At 44.8% G+C, this 16723-nt stretch overlaps 1 protein-coding gene across 3 annotated transcripts in view; it reads left to right on the plus strand.

The window, feature by feature from the left end:
* Positions 1-16723, plus strand: part of FAM20C (FAM20C golgi associated secretory pathway kinase) — a 57239-nt gene that overhangs the window by 7519 nt on the left and 32997 nt on the right. For all 3 annotated transcript variants that reach the window (XM_053992408.1, XM_053992410.1, XM_053992409.1), the window contains one exon: positions 4576-4654. In XM_053992408.1, coding sequence (XP_053848383.1) covers positions 4576-4654 — 79 coding nt within the window. The remainder of the gene's footprint in view (positions 1-4575; positions 4655-16723) is intronic.

Below are 16723 nucleotides of genomic sequence, written 5' to 3' on the forward strand. Positions count from 1 at the left end.
CTGTAAAGAGAACTGACTACCTGACTGAGGTAATTTGTGAATCTGTGATGCCTTCAGTTTGTACAGGCAGTAATTAGAAAGCAAGTGTGTGAGATTACTCACACTGGGAATAAAAGCTGCAATTACCTGAGGTGGACTCTGCTTCAAGGCATGGAAAGAATAGAGAAAAGGGAAAGACAAGACTCTAAATATTGAACATAAATTCTGGCTCTAAAGAAGATTGTGAACATTTCATCCAAAGGAAAGGAAGAAGTGCTTTTGAGAACTTGTGGAAAACAATGAAATGTAGCATCTTTGATTTACTGCGTAAGGAAACAATGAATCTGCCAAGAGTCAACAGATTGATTTAATGTACAATTCCAGATGAAAGGAGGGGACTTAAAATGTACAGCAAAGCCTTAGAATAATTTCACAGATCTCTTCCCCTGCAGAAATCTTTTACTTTCTTGACTAAAAGTCCTTTAAAAACAAGTTAGCAGAATTGGCTGAACAAGGAGAAACTACGAGATGATGAAGGCTTGAATTTATTTTTAAGTATGTTCTTTACAGCTTGTACAGGGCCATGTCTCCAGCCTGGGGAAGAGCATTACTTGTTAAAGCCAATCATGTTTATGTTAGATTTAAGCTTGATCTATAAATAGGAATCCAAAATGGATCTGAGCATCCTCTGTTTCAGATGTTAACTGCATCCCAGAATGTGACTGCATCTCACCTCTCAGGCATTAACTCTGCATAATTAAATACATTTTAAAATCTTTGTTGGATGCTGACCAAAAGAATCAGGAAAAGTTCAGAGATCCTGTTGGGACTCTCTCTCTCCCTCAGCAAACCATATGGTTTAGACAGGCTGGTAGGCTCAGGGCTGTCATGGAGCAAGGCAGAGGAGCTGGAAAGCCAGAGCAGTTGGAATTCCAAATCCCTTTGGGTCAAACCTCTCTGGGCAGCATTGTCAGTACCAGACTGCCAGGACCCCTGTAGCATACAGCTTGAAAAATGCCTGAGAGGTGATAGCTGGGACACCTTTTGTATTGGATGGGGTCTGTGGCTCAGGGAGGGAATCCAGGACTTGTGTTGGTGAGGTGACAAGGTGGGGGAGTCAGACATGGCAGGTGGCCATGGCAGCAGGCTCAGGGGTGTAAATGGAGTGGGGATTTTTGCAGGCTTGATCCAAAGTCTGTCAGAGAAAACAGAAGGAATCCCACCAATTTCACTAATCTTTGGACAAGGCTCTAATCCCAAACATTCAAGCAAAAAGATATCTCAGGGAATTTTTTGCAAAGCCTCCTGAAGTTAGGAAGATTTCTGATCACACCCTAGAGCCCTTACACTGGGTTAACAGGAAAGGTTAATGCTGCTTTCCATTTCCTTCTGCTTTGGAGGGAAAAGAGAGGCTTTGAATTGCCTGGAGATGAAAAGTAATGATGGCATTGGGATTTGTTTTTAGCAGTGTGCCAGTACATCCAGGAGCTGTGTGAGACTTGATTTGAAGTACCTGCTGTGAGCTAGCAGGTTTATAAAGCCTTTACAGAGCTGTTTGTGACCTATGGTGTTACAGTATATTAAAATACTTCAAAAAAATAAAAGGTGAATTTAGAGTGTGACTAGTGGTTCCTTTGGAGTCAGCACAGCCTTGTGCTGCAAGGATTTTGTAAAAATCCCCAAACCTGCTGATCACAGATGGGACAGATTGCAGTGGTGCAGCATCCTCTACTCCCTGGAAAATGGGATGTGCTGCTCCTGGGTGTTGTGCATTCTTCAGGAATGGGCCTGTGGGCAGCAGATAAAGGCACGAGGATGTCTCCAGATGAGCAAATGATGTTTGTTTGGGACAAACCCCTGGAAGATGACAGGCCACAGTGGCCAGAGGGATATGTTTAACTGAGGCTGGGCAGGAAAGGGAGGAGCACAGCTCAGAAATAGAGAGGGGAGGCAGTGTGCTGATGTGATGCTAAGTTAGGACAGGGGAAGTGATCTGACCTGGAGTGGATCATCTCCAGGTGAGATCTGCTCTTCTCTGGCATTGCCACCCCCATAATTTGGACTGCTCCAAGGCTGCTTAGTTTGCAGGTACAGCAAGGGTCTTGTCGAGCTCAAAGGAACAGTCCAAGCTTAGGTGTTTCCCCCTCTGCAGGGATTACAATGCCAGGCTCTCTCCAGCCTGGCTGTGCAAGGGTGGCCTTGCCTCACCCCCAGCCTGGCCAGCGCATCTGTGCCACTGGAAGAGCAGACAAAGTGGGAACAGCTGCACGTGGGTAACAGGAGGAAGCCAAGGAGGAGCTCTGGCATGGGGTTTGCCATGCTCCATGTGGGTTCCACCCTGCCCTCCCCTAAAGCACAATGGGACACAACTCCCACCAGTGTCCCCCTCTGGTTTCAGAGTTCCAAAGCTTGCTCCCAGCAGCAGTGGAGGAGCCAGCAAAACTTGTCTGGGGGTGAGGCTACTGGTGCAACCAATGAAGGCAATGCAGTAAGATGGATCTAAAAAGACAAGGGAGGTGCTTTTGTCTTACTTCAGCTCAGTTCCTTCTGACAGGAAACCAGGCTTTTGTGTCTCATGGAAGAATTATTCTGCATTGTTAATCTTCTTCATACATTTCCCTGCTTGGTGATGACATCCTCGCTGTTGAGTTTGGCTGCTAACAAAATCATTATCTGTCGAGTGGCTTTAATTAGCTGAGAAACCAGTCCTCTTAGTATCTGAAGCTCTGTGCCTAGAGAAGGGTGTGCTGAAACTTCCTTTTGTTCCTTCTTTGCATTGCTGTAATGGCAGGGGTGTTAGACGGGTGGATCTTTAAGGTCCCTTCCAACCCAGACCATTCTGTGATTCTTTGAAATGCCAGGCCTGTGGTGGTGGCTGAGCAGGGGTGGTGGGCAATGCCCTGTGTGTGTCCCTCTGGGCGTGGGGCAAGGGCAGCTCCAGCTGCCCACACTAACCAGGGCTGCTTCCAGAGTGCACAGATGGCCCCAGGGCACCACAGGCCAGGTTTGGACTGGAAAGTTTCTGCTTCTCATTGTCCTCAGGCTCTGAGCTGGGCATGAAAAAGCCTTGTGCTCCTCCTGCCCTCAGGTGCAGATCAACTGACCCGTCCTGCACAGGGGAGGGAGTTTAATCCAGGAAAGCCCTCTGCTTCTGCTTTACCTGGTCAGTGCAAATTGCTTAATGCTCTTTAATTTCTAATTATTTATTTGTTCCTTTGGGATAAAGTGGAAAGGCAAGAGAAGGCTGGGATCAGCAAAACAGCAGGACAGGAGGGATTTTACTCTAGGAGAAATGTAATTACACTGACCAGATTTGCATAGCATTTTGTTGCAGAAATATAGGTTACAAGTGCTGAAAGAGAGCTGATGACCTATCAGTGATAAGGCACAGAGATGAGTAATTAAAAAGATGTGCAGCTAATGGCATTGATTAGAGAAAAAACATGTACAAGCTGTATAGGTGGAACAAGGGCAACTCTCAGCCAGAATTTACAGAGCAAGATAACTTGACATTTATGTAGATCTCCAGTTGACATGACTTTTGTTAGAGCTGCAAAGAAAGGGATTGATTATCTGACAATTCCTAGAAAGCATCTTTAAAAGACTGGCTCATCCACACAGCCCTGCTGGCCTTCCCAGCACAGAGGTGCATTTAGGAGTCAGGCTATAGGTAATTTCATTTATTAGGAAGCTTGTGACTGAGACAGCAGAAAAGCAGTTGTTTTCTGAAGTGTATGTTTATCTTTTTTAAGTGGCCTTATCATCAAGAAAAATGCATTTTTATGAATTCTTATATATATTTTTTAAAAATCCTAACTTTAAAAACACTGTAATCTGGCTGTTACTGTGACATTGTCCAAGTTTTTCAGAATGGTATGAATGAATATCAAATTCCCATTAGCTCCCAGCTGGGAGATGAGCAAAGTCACTGTCCTTGTCACCTTCACTGTCCCCTTGTGCCCTCCAAGCCAGGCCAGGCTGCTCTGCACAGCTCTGCTCTCATGTATGAACCACCTTGGGATCCCTGTAAGGTAATGGCTGGGCTTGGCTACATATCCATTGTGCACAGAGGAGGTGAATTTACATATCTCTACTGCTCAGGAACAGTTATTAAAATCACAGCAGAGATCAGTGATTGCTACAGTATCTGCTCATACTTTTAATTAAGGAGCTGTCTGCTGTGCACTGAGCTGTACATCCCAGCTGCAGCTGCCTTTGAAAGCACCCCATCTCCTTTCCCAGTGTGAGTCCCTCGTTAAAAGGGACTCCAAAAGCAAGAGGTGGGGAAAACAAGACTCCAGTGGTCTGCTCCTCTAGCTACTGTTCATCTGGGGTGCTTATGGAGCCCATGGTGGTCAGAAAAAGGCAAAAAAGTGTCAGGAAATACAATCCACGGTTAGTCCTGGTCAGCACTCAAAGCCCTTCCCTGTACTCTGCTGGATAATCTGTTGCCCAGTTGGGATGACCCTGATCACTCTGATACCACAGTGCTGAACTGATACAGACAAAAACAGATATGATTTGCTTTCAAGGAAGCTGAGTGTCCGTAGATCCACATGTCTCATTTTAAAGCTGTTTTGTGTTTTTCCCCCACAGCAATGAAATCAGGAGGCACCCAGCTGAAGCTGATCATGACATTCCAGAACTATGGACAAGCACTGTTTAAACCAATGAAGTAAGTAAAAAAAGTCTGTAATTTAAAGTGGAATTGTGGTGGAGTAGCCATTTTCTCAGCTGTTAAATTTTGCTGTAGAATCTCCCAAGGTTAATGTGTCTGGTCCCTGAGCCTTGCTGCTGAGCCTGGAGCTTCAGGGTCTGTTGATCCCTTGTGCTGCTAGACTGGTCTTTGGAAGAGATGCTGAGGAGGCTTCAGAGACATTACAGTCTTCTCAGGAATGTTATTCACTCTGATCCCTGTGAAATCTCCCATCATAAGTACAGGGTGTTTTCAGCATTTCTATCTTATGTAAAGTTATTGCACAGGTCTGAGCTTTATCTAGTGTCAGTGCTCCTCTGGAACGTGGCCAGACAAGAGAGATGATTCAGAACAGCTTTGGGAAGAGCTAAAGAGTATTTGTCTGATAAATTAGAGTTTAATCAGTTGATTTATTGTTGTTTGTATTAAAGAGTTGTATTAGTCATTTCACTGGGTCTATGCTGAGTCTGTGAAAATGAGTTTATCCAAGAGTGGTACTGGATGGTAATGACTCTGGAGAGAAAGGGAAGGACTAAGATTATACAGCCTTGATTTGTGCCTGCCTGGATCCCATTGAGATGAGAGAAGTTATTCAGACACAAAACAGACTCCTGAATCCTGGCCTGTATGTTTGTGTTGTAAGAAGGAAAGTGATTCTGTGCTCGTTGTAGAGGGTTAGTAAAAGACACTCAGGGCTGCAAAATGTTTAATGGAGCTATTCAGTATCTGTGTCAAGGGTACCACTGGAATCATAAATTAATTTCCTTATTTTGTTCCCACTATAGAAAAGTTCAGTTTCTCTCCTCTAAGATGGTACATAGAAGACTAAGGTAGCTGAGAATGGGAGGTTTGGAATATGTGTTGGCACTGTGTTAGAGCTGTAGTGGGGAGCACAGCTCAAGGGGGAACTGCTGGTTGGAGACTGAGAGATTCCCTGTTCCATGACAGATTTTGCTGTAGATTAACTTCAGACAAGTACAGATTTGACTTGATTTTATTTGACTGCCAGAAAAGTAAAAAAATTGGTCTGACCTTCCTTCAACCCAAGTTTGAGCAGGAACCCTCCCTATGTGCCTCTATCCTGGGAATCACAAGAAAATCCTATGAACTTCCAGAGAGCACAAGGCATTTCTGCAAAGGCCAAATACCTCTGTGTCATCTCCCAAATTGCACACAAATCTCTCCACGTTTCTAGTGGATTGCTGGCTGCCTGGGAGAGGCTGGAAAAAGCACAGATAATACTGGCAACTCAGAGGGAAGGTGGTACCAGAGAGCATCTGCTCCAGCACCTGCCCTTCCTGTCCCTGTGCTCTCCCTGGGGGTTTAGATCACCAGTGCATGAGCCCATCCTCTGTATCTGCAGGTTTCATGCATACAGGCACAATTCCTAATCATGTCTTGTCCCACATGCAAAATCAAGAGCCAGGGGATCCAGGCTGCTTTTGAGCATTTGGCAGAGTCGAGGTTGCACTGCTGGCTTTTCACACAGTGTGTGATGTGCTCCTTCTGCATCTCCTCAGCTGCAGATAATCTCAGCCTTTATCATTGGTATGACATTGTAATTCTGGGAGTGCTAATGAGGTCAAATCAAAATACTGAACAATGCACAGCCTCAGCAAGGTGATGGATGACAATAGAGGGGTAGCCATGTTCCTATGTGGAAGCAATTGCTACCACCCACTAGAACAATAACAGAAAATGATGATGTCTTAATCATTCCCTTGGCTTGATTTGAGGGGCAGCAACACCCTCTTTTCTCACTGCTCTTTGCACTGCATAAACCCCTGGAAGAAGCATTCAGCAGCTGCTTTTCCAGGCAGCACACCTTCCAGGAGCAGCACTGCTGCAATTGTGCTGACTGTGGCCGAACACATTAGAGATTTGGAATAAGGGTGTTTGCAAACATTTGTCTTCACTCTGATAACAGGGAACAAGGAGCCAGATGCTCAGCTAGCATAAATCTTCCTAGCTCCTTTGGCATCTGGTCCCACTGGCCTCTTTCTCCACTTTATGGACTGTGGTTGATGAACTTCTTGGAGAGGTTTGCAGCATCATTTCTGTATACAGAAATAAGCAGACTAGAATGAAATCTTAAAAAATACATAAAATAAAAAAAAAAACAGGCTTTAAATCTATTAGATTTATGTTTATAGGATCTTTTTAATGCCCTTGACAACTTCCATGATGTTTCTTGTGCTTCCCCTTTTCTATAGGGTACCCTTTTTATCCAGGCCTCACAAAGCTGGATGTTCCTTCCCAGGACAGGAGGCTGTAGGTAGCTCAGAGACATTTCTGCTCATCAGGGCTGGCAGACAATTTTTTTCTAAGTAATCTAGAGCCATAAAATGTCATCCTGGTGGCTATTTCTGAGATGAGCTCATTGAAGGAAACCATTGGTGGGTACTCAGGTTGTCTCCATCTGATGCATCCTACGTGTTTCACTTGTTTCTGTGTTATCAGCTCCGTGGCTTTTCAAAGCAGCAGAAATTACGCTTTTTTTCCCTCATGACTTGATAAGCCTCTTCAGACAAGCAACCTCCTTCACGAGCCCCAGGTAACATGACTATTAGATAGGGCTGAGTGTAGGATTTCAAGCCTGATCCCAAGGAATATTGATAATCCAGAGTTTCCCATCCTGTCTGAGATCTCAAATACTGCAAGCTGCATGGTGTGAGGTACATGGAGAGTATTCTGTAGACATGAGGCCAGTCCCAGGCTCTGCTTGGATTTGATTCACTGGAATTGCCTGGAAAGCTGTTTTTTGCCACAAAAAGTTGTACTCAGTGTCTTCCTAGCTGAATTAATACCTGTTTGAGTGGGATTGCAGCAGATAGCAGAGACCATGCCAGCCCTTCCCTGGCACAGCTGGGCATCTGCTCATGGCAGGGGAGCTCTCCAGACCTTTGGCAGTGACTTCTACAGGGCAGCCACAGCAAAATGTGCTCCGTGGAATACTGCTGAACACACTGCAGAACTCCTCTGACTGGCCCTGCCCTTTCCCGACCTCCCAATTCCACACTGAATTTATCCAGGGAGGAAGCCAGCTCCAGAAAAGCACAGGCAGAATTTGGAAATGGGGAAATGAGAATCAGCCTTTGGCATCTTTTGTGCTCTGTGTTTGACATTAACTGACAGCTCTTCATCTGGTCATTGACTCCGGCTAGTGGAGCAAATGAGAGAAGTGTAGCAGTCAGGGAAATGCGATAGCAGTAAATAAAGCCTGATCAGCTGCAATTATTTTATTTATCCATGGCTCTGCATCTTCATTTCTGAAATAATTGCCCATAAAGTATTGCAGAAGAAGCCAAATCTATTTATAAATCCTATGGCCCAGTAATAATAATTCCAAATGCATGATAGAAAAAGCACGTATTTGCTAAAACTCCAGGGAAGATTTAATGTATTTGCAATGTATCTTACAGTTAATGTGTAGTTTTATTTAGCTCATAACAGTTCAATCATACAAAATTATTACCATATGGGACAGCAAAATAATAGCAACTTCCCCTCCTCCCATGATAAGTGTATCTAACTGTACTAGTACTGTACATACCACATAATAAAATTTATTTACATGATTGCTGATATCTGCAGTTGCAGCTTTCTGTATGACTTATCAGGTAGAGATGGGTAGAGCCATAAATGTCAAAAGAGTTTTGGCTCACTTGTCCAAAAGGAGCATTTGTAGCTTTGTAGTTTTATTTGGTTCCCCTTTGTTTCTGCTGGCTCGTGGAGTTAAATAGCTGGCTCAGCCACAAAACCAATGTGCTATTTTTTTCCTCTCAAGGCTTTATTCTTGAAGAGGGAAATTCTGCTCCAGCAGAGCCAGCATTAGGATTCCTATTGCACACACTGGTGCCAGGATTTTGAGAGAGGTTTTTACAGTTCCTTGTGGAAAAGCCAAATAGGATCAGATAGAAAATTATACCTTGTTATTGGAGTTGTGAGAAAAATGTCCTGTGGTCTGTGTTTAGGAACGACATTTCTCATTCCCATTTTATAGACTGCATTGTACAAATGTGTGCAAGGGGTATTCATTATAAAATCTTTGAGGCTTATTTGTTCCATTCAAAGAAATACTACTGTATCTAGTGAACTCAGTTTTGACTGAACACATAAAAGCCAGTTCTGTTCCAACTTTAGATTTTACTTGATATTTTTAACATCTTCTTTCTTGTCTTCTGATTTTACAAGTCACAGTACAGGATTAGAAAGAGCCACATGACTGTTTCTTCCAGTAGATGAAGTTTGCAGTTAAAGTCTTTAATAAAGTAGAGCCAATTAGTCTCAGGGGGATAGCAGGCCAGAAGAGGATTTTGGGGTTGTGAAACCCAGTCCCCTTGAATCATGAGCATTCATTAACTGATCAAACACTGCTGACTGTTATTTGTGACTCTGACTCTCACTGTCCCTCCTGAAACTTGCTGCTGTGGAAATAATGCTGCCTAAGGGAGCATCTCCATGTTCCTTCAGAGCCCTGACCCATCCCAGTGCCAGCCACAAAACTGGCTGGTAGTCACAGTCTGGGGCAAACTGCTTCTCTACTGGAACAAGCACACCCACCTTTCAGTTCTGTGATGTTCCTGTAGCTATGTCGTGGCTCAAAGACACAGCAGCTGTTAACTGTGCTGAGATCAAGCAGCCAAGGTCATAGAAAAGCTAATACTGTCCCTCAGGGATGTGGTGTGACACCTGGGCATGTGGTTTAGTGGTCAACACCATGTGCTGGCTGTTGAGTTGGGAGTTGGGCATGGCAGTGCTGTGTTAGTGGTTGGACTCAATGATCCTAGGGGTCTTTCCCAATTTAAATGAGTATGTGATTCTGTGATTTTTGTTTCAATAGGCAAAGCACAGCTTTTCACTGACTTTTAGATATCATAGTGACAAAGGATTAACAACATTCTTCAAATTTCTCTTTGATTTGCTTTTAGGACTGTTCAACAAATAATGCATCATTTGGTAGGGATATTAAATAGTCCAAACAATGCCCGTAATACAAACAACTGCTAATGGATTTCATTTCCCACTGGTCTATTCCCTTTCTGGAGTTGTGGCTGTTGTACCTGGGAAGTGCAGCCTCCAGGCTTGATTATCATATCAATTAGGGTGGTGTAATCCTTCTGCACTGGTGGCACTGCTTCCAAGCCAGAGGAGTTGAAATGAACTCCAGGATGGAGGCTGCTGAAAGATTGCTTTCCTTATTGCACTGCATCTCATGCTGTTTTGAGGAAATACGTTTTGCCAACCTGTTACATGTGAGCTGGCAGGCATCCAGTATAAACATACTGTTATAAGTCAACATAGCAATTAAATCAAATTGCAATGTTTTCTGTGAGCAGCTAGAGAAGTGAGATGTGCATCCAGTAGCTGCTCTGCTAGAAGCCTTGCAGGATTAACAGTTTGGCACTCTGAAATGTGCTGTGTGAAACCCAGCTGATGGTCACTGGTCAAAGTACAACCCAGCCACTGAGGTTTGTCCCTGGGCTAAGCAGTGTTACTGTGCCAGTCACTGCTTCTGTGCAGGGGGGTTACTGGAGAGCTAAAGTTGAATAAACTGGTTGGAGAGGTTGAAACTGGCAATCCCAGCATTCAGTTTATATAGAAGTATTTTAAAATTGCAAGGAATGCTCTCGTTATATCACGAAGAGGAAGTGCTTTCATTGCTGCTGCAAGGAATAATCAGTAATCAGATATTCTATGGACCTCATCTATGAGATTTGGGGCTTTTTAAGGGCATTCAAATCCTTGCCAGTGAAATCCCTGCTGAAATGTTTACCTGAATGAGACTGATAGGCACATTTGATTGTACTTGTATCAGGAATAAATCTGGAGTTAACTGGATGAATTATATCCTTTGATATTTAAAGTGCATGAGATCTGAATGTGGTCCTAAATAAGGACAGTGGAGGATGCTGTGTAGTATTTTAGCTCTTTAACTTTTGGTATATTATGCATGAACTGTTTTTCTCTTTTATAACTAATCCTGTTCATCAGCTCAGACTTCTTCAGTATTTCAGTGCCAATTGTGTTTCAGGACTCAGCAGTGCCTCTGGTCCAAATCTCATTTATGCAGATTGGAAAATTTGTGGTGACTTCAAGGGGAGCTGGATCAGGATTGAGGCTGACTGATGGCCCTGGACAGCAGTGAAATCCAATCTCTGTCCACCACTGTGCTCTGCATTTCCTCTTGCCACAGCTCAGCAACTGCTGGTTGGAATATTGATCAAGCCCATCCAGCTCAGGAGCAATTTGTTCTCAAATTCTGCAAACATGTTCATGGAATGACCCCAGAGTCAATGTCTGCAAGCCCAGGTAGCTCAAAGGTTGTCCATTCAGATTAAGGTCTGCAGGGATCTGTGACAGCAGATTTCACTGTGCCAGCAGCCAGGAAGGGAAGATAAACCTCCTTCCCTCTCTGGCAGCAGCTCTGGTGTGCTGTCCCAAGCTGAGCTGCCCTGGATTATCCCCTCCTGGAGCAGGGCAGGATCTGCTCTAAGCCAGGACTGGACAATGTGGGTCCCAGTGGTGGGAGGGACCAGACCTTCCAACAAATCAGGGCTGTTTTGCTGGATATCACCACCTCCATGGGGTTTAGCTCCATCCCACTTCCCAGCACTGGGAAGCTGCCATCCACCACTCATGGTGAATTATCCCCAAAATCCTTCTCTCCTGACTTCCCCATGGCATCTTCAGCTCCTGACAAAGAAGACTTTGCTCTGCAGCTCACAGAAATGCCAACACCACAACCTCTGTCTGGGACTTTTTGCACAGCCTTCCAGCCTCGCATTTTTCCTCAGCTCATTTGTTGGGCTGTTTTTGGCAGATGATAACAGGATGCTCAATATCTATTTTTGTTCTTGTCTTACACCAACACAAATGGGCACAGGTGCTGCCTGTACCTGCCCCTTAACACTGTTTGAAGGGAGACCTGAGTCTGCAGACACATTTTACAGTACAGAATTGTCCCTGCTTGATTAGCTGCCTTCTAGGTACTCACAGAATCTTGCTAATTAGTCTTTGGGAACAAAGACATGCTGGTGTTTATTTTTTCTTTAAAAGCCAGTTATTGCAGCATCTAACTTTTCTTTTTTTGTTGTTTTTTTTTTTTTTTTTACATTACCACAGTATATTAGAAAAGAACCATCTTCAGTGTCTGATTTTAATCAAGCCACTTCTTCACTTTAATTTTCTGCATACCAAGAAGCGCGGTCCTGTGGCTTTCTCTTTTAATCAGAGAGGCACTTTAGCTCCTCTGTTCCTTATTTCACACAGTTTACCATGTATCAACGGTGCAGAAAAGCAGAGAGCTGGCATGAAATGTACAGTCTGTAATTTACTGCTGAGTAGCAGGGCTTGGCACACAGGGGACTGGTGGAGCACTGAGGTAAGATGTCCTAGTAAATCTAAGCAAAAAAAAAATGTGTCCGCAATGCTTTCAGTGGGATATGCAGATACTGCTACCCTGAAACATTCCATGGGAATTTGTCTCTGTTTCTCTACAATTTATAATCCTTAAACTAGTCTCCAGAGGCTGAAATTCAGGGAGGGGAAAATGATTTGTGCAAGACTTGTGGCGTAAACCACAGGCTGAGGCTATTTTCTCTCTGGAGCAGCACATGTGGCTTTGTCCTGAGGATGAGTTGCACCATCCTCACCTCACCCTTTGGGAGGAGTTATTTTTGGATATTTCATGGAGCTAAATTGCTCTTTCTCTGCCCCTGGTCTTTATCTCACACAGAGATAGCTCTGGGGATCGCCGCCGCTTTGGAGGAGGCATTTGGGGATTTAGCCACTTGCACCAAGATCTGTTTGAAGTTTGTCAGCTCATTTGAGCCCTCAGCATTTCTACAGGTTTTTGTGTTAGGGCTGCTGGCCATCCAAAGGGGCAGGAGATAAGCAGCAGTGAAATGGATCTGATGAAACAGCAAGTATAGGACTGAGGACCCGTGTCCAGCTCCTCCAGAGGTCACCAGTTCAGGCAGCACAGTTCCATGGTCAGTAACAATGCAAAAATGGTGTGGCATTTAGGACAGACCCACAGCCTGTCTTGCAGGTCGAGACAGGAAGGGTTTGGCAAAGCTTAGGAGGAAGGGCACAGCACAAATCCAAATTACACCCTTGGCATGGTGCTGTGGGTGACTCACTGCTGTAAATCAACACAAAAAGTGTGTTTCAAATAGCCATAATAACTGTTAATAAAATAGATTTAGGGCACACTGCAAATTCCTGAGTTTTTATTTTTTTTTCCTTTTCAGTGTCTAGTTCAATAGTCTTAGTACTTTTCTTCTTAATTTATAATTTTTCACCCTGCTGTAGTGCTCTGCATATGGGTAAATAAAAGTGAGAAAGCCTGAAAGACTCATTTGCATGTGAAGAAGTAGCAGAAACACAGAGTAAGTAGCATCTGCAAATGTGTGGGAGCTGGAGAGTAGCGGGGGGACAGCAAAACTGTTGTAAATAGAAGCAGCTTAAAGTGCAGGATTATGTGCTATGGATAATAAAACACCCCAAGCCAGCACATAAGCCAGATACTGTTCTCAGCAGCAGCATCCAACTGATCCTGTTAGCACTTCAAGGCCCTTTTGTAAACCTTGCTAATTGGTAGTCCAAATTCTTCATGCCAGGGTGTTCACCTGGCCAGAGGACACATATGGCTGGCCATGGAGACCTGTAATAGCAGAAATATTGCACACAGGCCTCAGCTATACACAGGCTGTGTATGGATTTGAAACTGCTTTAATTAGCTGGCAGCAAGCAGCAAAAGAAATGGAGATGTTAAATAAATCTGTAGGTTTAATGGGAAATCTGGCAATAATTGGTATAATTTTCTTTGGTTTCCAGTATGACTGACTTGTATTTAGTTTGAGTCTATGTCATGATACACTAAAAGGGAATTTTGACCCAGTATATTTGTGTTTTCCTGTATTCTGTGCCTATTTGAATCACCGCTTTAAGATAACCCAGCCAAAATTTTCAAACAAACCTCTTTTTCATCTGATTCTTTAGAGGGTTTATTAGGCAGAAAATCTGATTCTCAGGGCATAAAACCCAGAGATTTTTCAGGCTTTCATGTTGGAAACCCAGGTTTTGTGTCAAGGCCCTGAGTGAGCCCCAGCCAAGAGGAGGGAGAGCAGTGCTGTGGTTCTGAGCCAGCTCTGCCTTCTGGGCTGACAATGGCAGACAATTGACAGCAAAATCCTGGTTTTCTCCATAGGACTGAAATGTGGGGCTAGGGGCTGTTGGCAGTAGAAGGATGGGGTGCAGCAAGAAGCGTTTGTGCCAGCCCTGGAAAAGGTGGGGACAGCAGCTTGACCCAGTGCCACCAGGAGGGCTGAGTCTGCTTTTGCCATTGCCCAATTTTCCTATTCCCAGAGCCAGCTCCAATTTTTGTGCAGCCTCTCAGGTACAGGAGCTGGGTAACTGGGATTTTAGCCCAAACCTTGCCCTTTTATGCTCTGCCTGACCTACTTGTCACAGCCCGTGGGGAGCCGTGGGGGTTTCTGCTCCGCTTGTTCTTCCCTTCCAAGAGTCAGGCTTTTGTGCCCAGTGCTATCATGGTGCCTTGAAGTTATCTTGGCCTACTCTGGGTATTTTGGGACAGAAGATGGTTTTTCTGTGCTCCAGTAGCACTCAGGGCACTGATGCTTTGCCTGGAGCATGGCAAAGCTTTCCTGCTGCAGCGTGGAGGGCAGTGCCAGTGCGGAGCGAGGCCGCGGCCCCGGCGCTGCGAGCACAGACAGGTCCTGCTCTGTTAGCAGTCAGTGAGGGGAGATGGATTCTGCAGCATATCCAGGCCACCTATTCAAGTCCAGGTTCTTTTGGCACCCGTGAAATTGTCTGACAACTTGTGAGCGGGCAGCGTGCCACGTGAGCAGATGGGCTGGCTGTCCTGGCAGCCAAGAGCCTGGGATGCTCAGCTGGCAGAGGGGAATGGGAGCTGAGCTCCTCGGTGCTCCTGTCCAAATGCCTGTCCCTCCTGAAGTTACCCTGGGAAGAGCAGGCACAGGGGGTGTCTGGCATGGGCACGGGGTGTTTCACAGCAGAGAGGATGCCCCCACATTCTGCCCTGGGCTCCTGCTACTCCATCACCGAGGACAAGGCAGTTTCTGAGATGCTTTCAGCCTGAGCTTCCATCTGGGGACAGCTGGCACCTGCCACCATCCTGTGTCCTCCAGAGACTCACCTTGAAGGCAACAGCATAGCAATTATTTTTTAACTACCTCTGCTAGGTGGTTTCCTGTGAGAAGTGAATCCTGAGATAAAGGGATTAAAACATCCTCTTCGAGGCTTCAGAAATTGTCACAAGGACTTTTCCGGGGAAGGCCTTAATGCTCATCACCCTGAGGGGCAGCTCTCCTCACACAGGCATGCACTGCATGATGATTGACACATCATTAATTAACTGTTATTAATTAACCCCATAATCTGAAGGGATGGGGGAGGAATTCCTCGCAGGGCTGGATCCTGTCATTTCTTTGAACACTGGAGTCCCCTGTTCTGCTGCATTCCCACACCCATCTGGCTTTGGGACTGAAGAAGCTCATAAAGAAGGCAGGACTAATGAACAGCCTTTTACAGGCCCCCATCAACTGCCTTCATTTCCTGACAGCCACAGTTCAAACAAGTTTTGCAGGAGAGCAACTATTTGTATCTATTACTCAGCGTTTAGAGGAGGAAGAAAATGGAAAAAAAAAACAAATTGAAGAATTGGTTGTTGCCTTTCAGACTCCCCTTGTTCCCTGCTGTGTAGGGTGTGATGCTGTGGAGGATAAAGGATCTGTCCCTGATATAACACAGGTTCCACATGTCCCAGGTTGTGCTACATAAGCCCAAAATTAGGACAGGAAGCCAGTCCTGCCTCTCCTTGTTCACTCTGTCGTGATTCCCGCCCTCCCCACGGCTCTCCAACCCCAGACTGTGCTGAAGGGCCGAGCTGCCCCCAGAACAGCAGCACAAGGGACAGTTCTTCTCCTGCTGACTTCAGCTGGGCTTTGCTGCTGTCCTTGAAGACTTTATTTTGCTCTCATCATCTTGAGCCAGCCCATATCTTGTGCCAGTTCTGCCTAGTGACCACTAACAATGTCCCTGTCAGGCAGCAGCATGATTAGAGCTTTATTTCACTAATTTTGTCTGCATTTGCCTTTCAAGGAGCAACAATGCAGCAATTCTGTACTCTAAATGTGGCCTAAGGGCAGAAATTGCCCTGTTTGCCCACAAACACCAGATTCTTGGGGTGATGCCAGTCTCAGCAAGACATCAGTGATGCTGATAAGCCAATAATCATAATCACTGATCGTGCAGTGCTGATATTCTGGCAAGGTCCTGTGCCCAATATTGTTGACCCTACACTTTAGCTGTTCTCTGCTGCATCCTTTGGCAGGAGAGAGACCTCCTCAGTGATCAGAATGGTACCTGGACTGCAGGAGGTGCCCAGACCCCTGTTATTCTCGGCGTGGCTGGCTCCTTTTATTCGGGGTTGTAAATCAGTGCTCATCCCTCAGTTCCAGGCCCAGCAGTATCAATCCTGCCATTTTGTGTCTCTGCAATTGGGAACGGCCTCCTGTTGGTGACATCTGAATCGCATTTTTAACAACAATTTCCTTTGTTATACAACACGATGCCAAAGCAAACAGTGGTGTTGGAGGCTCACTGTCTGGTCTAAATAACACAGACCTTTCAATGGATGAGGACTATGAATAATTTTAATGCAGATCCTGGGTTTGTGTTGTTTACTTGCTTGTTTTTGAAGGATTTTTTTTTTTTAATATAATTTTCCCTGGCAATGTAAGCCTGTCACTCTTGCAGTAGGACAGTTTGGAAAAGCTCCCTGATCCCTCTTAGCTAATTGTACTCTTATTATGTTATTGGATTCTCTCATCTTTCCCTTCTCCTAAAAAATGTATTGAATTGCCTGGTATTGCACCAATTCTTTATTGCAATGTCTTCTAGATTTAAAAGCTACATGTATTGAAACTATTTTGGTGTTACCAAAGCTATTTAATATCTGTGAACTTGAGGAATGTATTTTCTGGCACTCAGCAGTGACTC

Source organism: Vidua macroura, chromosome 16 (genome assembly GCF_024509145.1).
Source record: "Vidua macroura isolate BioBank_ID:100142 chromosome 16, ASM2450914v1, whole genome shotgun sequence".
In the NCBI taxonomy this organism is placed as follows: Eukaryota; Metazoa; Chordata; class Aves; order Passeriformes; family Viduidae; genus Vidua; species Vidua macroura.